This window comes from Hipposideros armiger, unplaced genomic scaffold (genome assembly GCF_001890085.2).
Source record: "Hipposideros armiger isolate ML-2016 unplaced genomic scaffold, ASM189008v1 scaffold_337, whole genome shotgun sequence".
Classification (NCBI taxonomy): domain Eukaryota; kingdom Metazoa; phylum Chordata; class Mammalia; order Chiroptera; family Hipposideridae; genus Hipposideros; species Hipposideros armiger.
This window is the reverse complement of record NW_017731687.1, coordinates 895471-900820: the sequence shown is the minus strand read 5'-3', so window position 1 is coordinate 900820 and position 5350 is coordinate 895471. Positions and strand designations below refer to the sequence as shown.

Below are 5350 nucleotides of genomic sequence, written 5' to 3'. Positions count from 1 at the left end.
TTAAGAAATGGGGAGTTTAAGCAACTTACCCATTATAAAACTGTTCTGTTCCAAAGCCAGGATTTAAATCCTAGTTCTTAAACCCTGGAATCTATGCTCAGGCTACGCTATCTTCCATGAGAAAAAGAAGTTGAAAAACACAACACAAAACCTTCCTCCAAACACTTAAATGTTAATATGCAGCGAATATTCTAAATCTACATTAGACATTTTCTAGCTATACAGAAGTGATAAAGGGAAAAATTCTTTGGAATGACCCTGAGCGTTATGACGATATGCAAACTTATGAATCATTTCACAATTTACTTTGACTATAAAAATTATAACTGATCTATATTACTTAGTGTAATTCTCTAATTGCTTTATGATGTTAATCCTATACCTCCCTTATAGAAAACTCCAGAAAAAATAATTGGTAGCTTCTATTTCTTATGGGTAACAACTGTAAGTAATAATGTATCCTGTACCCAACAAAAGTAACCACAAATATTTCTGTTTCCTATATGCTACCAGGCACTATTCCAAGCCCTTTACATCTGTTAACTTAATTATCAGAATAACTGTAAGATAGGTACAACTATTATCCTCAGCTTTAGGTGAGGACAGCGAAGCACCTGGCAGATTACAGACGGCCACAACTTCTTTGACACTCCTCCCAAGGGAAGGTGGGACCTACGTCTCGTCCTGTGAATCTGAGCAGCCTCTGCCTGAATCAACAGGACAGGCGAAAGGAAGGGGGTAAATCTGTGCTCATTTCTGGGCCCAGGCCCTAAGGGCTGGCAGCTCCCACCTTCCATCTTTGGAACACTGGCTCTGGAAGGTCTCGTCGGCAGTAAGACTGTAAGACGCCCAACTGGAGAGAATACATAGAGTGGGAGAAGGGCTCAGCTGGGCCCAGCCTTCCACCAGCCCTTCCCAGTATGGGAGCAAATATGGGAGCGGAGACACTGCGAACTCTCTAGACCAGCCCCACCACACATCTATGACAAGAATGTGAGGGTGGAAAGATGGACTGAACGGCATGAAAACAAAGAAAATATGGGAAAAGAGAACAAGAAACACACAAGAAAAAGCTTAGGCAGGTGTGAACGAAGAGGTGCTTTGAAAGNAAAAGAAAACCCCAAAACCAGCATATAGGATGTTTCCCCTCTCTGATTTCTTATCAAAGAAAAGTTCTTACCAGGAATTCTATTCCTTAATCTTTTGATCCTGAAAGGATAAGAAATATATATAGAAGGCTGACATTAATTAGAATGATTAAAAACAAAGACAAACTGCCAAAATGCTCCTCGTCACCCCAAATATAATACACTTTAATTAAAAGGCTCTTTTCCTCTCAGGTCACTATAAATACAAGAGCAGAAAAACCCACAATGCACTACAAAACAAAAGGGGAGTGCAATTCACGGAGAAAATAAAATTAAGTCTCTGTACAGTTAGATGAACAAAGTCTAAAGTACGTACCTAAAGTACTGACTGAACGCGGCCAGGACGTTCTTATGAGCTTTGAAGCAGACGCCCTTCACCACCAGCATGCAGTCACAGAGCAGGCCCTGAATCCGCTGCTCGTGCAGCTGCTGGAGGAGGTGGCAGCTGTGGGCAGCCACGGGGTCCATGCTCTACCGTTCAGGAGACCTGCAACCAAGAACGCGGTAAGAGAGTGGTTCTCAATGATGTGACTGCAAACTACGCGGCCCCCAAACCCACTGACTGATGGTAGTTCGCTGCCGTGATTCCTGTCACCACAGTTTAAAAAACAAACAGGAAAAACAGTTTCTTAAGCATCTAGACTGGTGCCAGTCAACAGATCTCTGCGGTGAGGAAAACATTTCATATCCGCACTCTTCAATACAGTGGCCGTTAGCCACACGTGGCCACTGAGAGCTTGAAACGTGGCTCGTGTGACCAAGGAACAGGACCTTTCATTTATACTAAACAGTCTTTATATTTCACAGTGCAAATCTAGAATATGACTGTGACAATATTATAATCACTTCTTTCGTTTCTACTTAGGGATACTGCAATGAAAATACATACATATATAAACACAAGGTTAGGAAAAAAGCCAACTGGGAAAGATCAAATCAATATTTATTGAGCACTGTATATGGGGCACTAAATTAGAAGTTGAGGAAAATTCGGAGCCTATCTGAGGAGTTAAGGTATAAGTCAAAATAAACTATCCCACTAGACCACGATGACAGAAGTATCGTAAAGCAGATGTCCGCTCACTCGTTCCTTCAGGCCTCTGAGAAGGCGCGACTTTAGCAGACGCCTGAAGGAAGCAAGGAGTGAGCCGTGGGTACCTGGGGCGGCGACACCAGCAACACCAGTGTGGCGAGGCAGGTGAGTGGTGGGACACGATGCGGGAGGGGGAGGGCGGGAAGAGGGTCACCCAGGGCCTGGCGGGTCCTGCCTTTGACTCCGGATGAGATGTCCCCATCTCGGGTGGGTACAAAAAGTTCCATCATTCAACATCTATGTATGGACTGGCTGTGTGCCCGGTTCTAGAGCTACAACAATGAACAAAACACGTCAGGGTCCCCACCCTCAGGAAGCTTCAATTCTGGGAAGGGGACACACACACACAAGTACATGACACACAACTAAACAAAATAGTTCGGGCATAAACAAAATAGCTGGGCACGTGAATACACAAGTGAGTTAAGACATGGGCTCTGACGCCCAGCTCACTATAAGAGGATTTATGGAAGAGGAATGCAGGCACATCTCATTTTATTGCATTTTGCTTTATTGCGCTTCACAGGTGTTGCATTTTTAAGCAAATTGAAGGCAAGACCCTCCACCAGCAAAAAAACCCCGATATTCGCTTTATTGCGGTGCTCCGGAACCGAACCTTCAATATCTCTGAGATATGCTTGCCTGCACTGGGGAGAAATGAAGTCAGATTGGGACAAGACTATGGAGGTTAATGTGGCAGTCTGGGACACTAAAAACCTAAAAGGCCACTATCTGCTTTATTTGCATTCATTCTCAGTGCACAAGCATTACTGAAAAAAGTCACTAAACCATGAAGCTAAAAATTGAATCTTTTTAACACGGCTCCTCCTTCTATCAATATTACTATTACTATTATTATTATTACCTCTCATCCTATTCCTCCCAGATGTGCCGGGCCAAACAAACTACCCGCAGCCCCCAAACAGGCTGTGTTCCTGGCCAGTGGAGGGGCCCTAGCCCACTCTCAGTAGCGATGTGACTTTGGGCAATGACTTCTCCACGTCCTGCGTTCCTCATCCCATCTCACAGGTACTGAGATAAACGTGAGAACCCACGTGAATATCAGAACAGCAACTGGCACGTGTAAGTATCCAACAAACGTTATCTATGAGGAACACCTGGAGAGACTGCTAGAAAGGCACACTTCTGGACACTGTCCCAGAGTTTTGCTCGGCCCGTTGAGCGTGGGGCCCAGGCATCTGCATTGTAAGCATCCAGGGGTTGCGAAGCGGGAGGACTGCACCCGTCTCTGCCTTGCTCTCTCCTCCAAAAGCCTCTGGTTCTGATGCTTCCTGTCCTGGGAATACTTTATTTGCTTCTGACTCTCCCACTTCCACATAACGCCCTCCCCCATCAAGGCTCAGCTGAGCTGTCACCAACTCCGAGAAGCCTTTCCAATTGCTCATAACACATTCCCTCTTCCCCACTGCTGCTCCTCAAGTCTGACTTCGGGGTCACTCCTCTGTGACCTTACAGCACCCCTACAAACTTCCAGAAGATAGCTTGTGCTCCATCAGTTGTGTCTCCAGCGCTGCTGTGAGCTCTGAGGGTACTCTCTTACTCATTTTTGCCTGGCACATAGCAGATACCTAGCCGTTAAAATTCCTGCTAGCTAACTGCTGTAGCTAATTCATGATGTTTAGTAATGTTTTCTAGTTATGTCTTTTTGACTCCCTCTACATTCCTCACAATAGCTCTTCTAAATCCTTCCCATTCTCTTCATTCTCACCAAGTCTGTCTCCCTTATCCATAAAAGTGACTGTGACCCTGACTTCACCAAGAAGGTTGAGCCCATGGATAACTTGCTATAACCTTTAGTTTCTTCTCAATCCCCAATTCCCACTCACCCCTCCCTCAACCCCTTCAGCTCCACAGGATGGAGTGTGCCTTCTCCCCTTGAGCCCATCCCCTCCTGATACCCCGAGACTTTGCCTCATCACCACCCCTTTCAGTTTTCACTCAGTCCTCCACTGGCTCACCAGTTCCTACAAACACAACAAGCTCACCTCATGCTGAAAAAAAGCAAAACAAAATAGGTCAACAAAGCCCTCCCACCAGGCGCATCTCTGCGTCACAGACCTCCTCCACACTTTCACAATAGCTATCTACACATCCCGCTGTACTCTCTCAGGACTCGGGTCTCACCTTGCAACCTTGCTGCCATCCTCACTCAGGTGCGGAAGCAGACCTGTCCACAGTGGCCTGTCCTCAGTCCCAGCCTCCCCGGCTTTCCTGCCACATGTGGTCAGCAGGCGGCCTGCCTCGACCTTGAAATGCCTCCTTCCAGAGGATGCTTCTGCTTCTCTTACTGCGCCCCCGACCTGCTGTACTTCCTCCTCTGCAAGTCCCTGAAATGTTAATGTTAAGCCCAGCACCTGAGCCCTCTCCTTGCCTTCGACAATCACATCTGCTCTTGGCCTTCATCTCTTCTAAGCAGACAAGTCCTAAATTTGAAACTTTAGCTTCGACCACGAGTCCCAAATGTCCAACATTTTACTAAACATCTCCAACTGTATGACCCCTCAACTCAGAATCTCCAAAACTCACCCGTCATCTCGCCCTCAGCTCTACACCTTATTCTGAGTCCCCTGTTTCTCTATGAAAGCCTGGTTTCTGGTATGTAGCGTTTGGGGTACGGGCAATGATATCTCCTTGTTTGAGATCAGGCTGGGATTCAGAGAAAACCAGACTAAAGGTGATGTCATCTATAAAGAACAACACTGCAGCCCTGGGAGTGGACAATATTACCCCTAAACAAGAATACAGAAACGGAAGCATTATGTCGAGTGGCGGGGCACTGTCCCCAGTGCTGAATCCTCCAAGGTGCTGAACAGCCCAACGACAGGAATCAGTTACCCCCGCCCCATCGGTTGCCAGAGAGAAGAGAAGTCTTCTTGGTTTATTATTAACTATCATTTACTGACTGCTTATTACAGGCTGGGCATTGTGCTAAGCATATTATAGCCATTAATTCAAATAAGGCTACATGAATCCTACTATCACCATTTTACAAGTGAGGAAATTAAGAAATGGGGAGTTTAAGCAACTTACCCATTATAAAACTGTTCTGTTCCAAAGCCAGGATTTAAATCCTAGTTCTTAAACCCTG

At 45.8% G+C, this 5350-nt stretch overlaps 1 protein-coding gene across 7 annotated transcripts in view; it reads right to left on the bottom strand.

Moving 5' to 3' along the window:
- Positions 1–5350, bottom strand: part of ZBTB49 (zinc finger and BTB domain containing 49) — a 29336-nt gene that overhangs the window by 20878 nt on the left and 3108 nt on the right. For 4 of the 7 annotated variants that reach the window (XM_019661165.1, XM_019661168.1, XM_019661163.1 and 1 more), the window contains exon 2: positions 1465–1635. In XM_019661165.1, coding sequence (XP_019516710.1) covers positions 1465–1616 — 152 coding nt within the window. In that variant the 5' untranslated portion in view covers positions 1617–1635. Of the gene's footprint in view, positions 1–1180; positions 1210–1464; positions 1636–4386; positions 5332–5350 lie in introns of those variants that run through there. The other 3 variants (XM_019661164.1, XM_019661166.1, XM_019661169.1) reach the window with 3 other exon arrangements.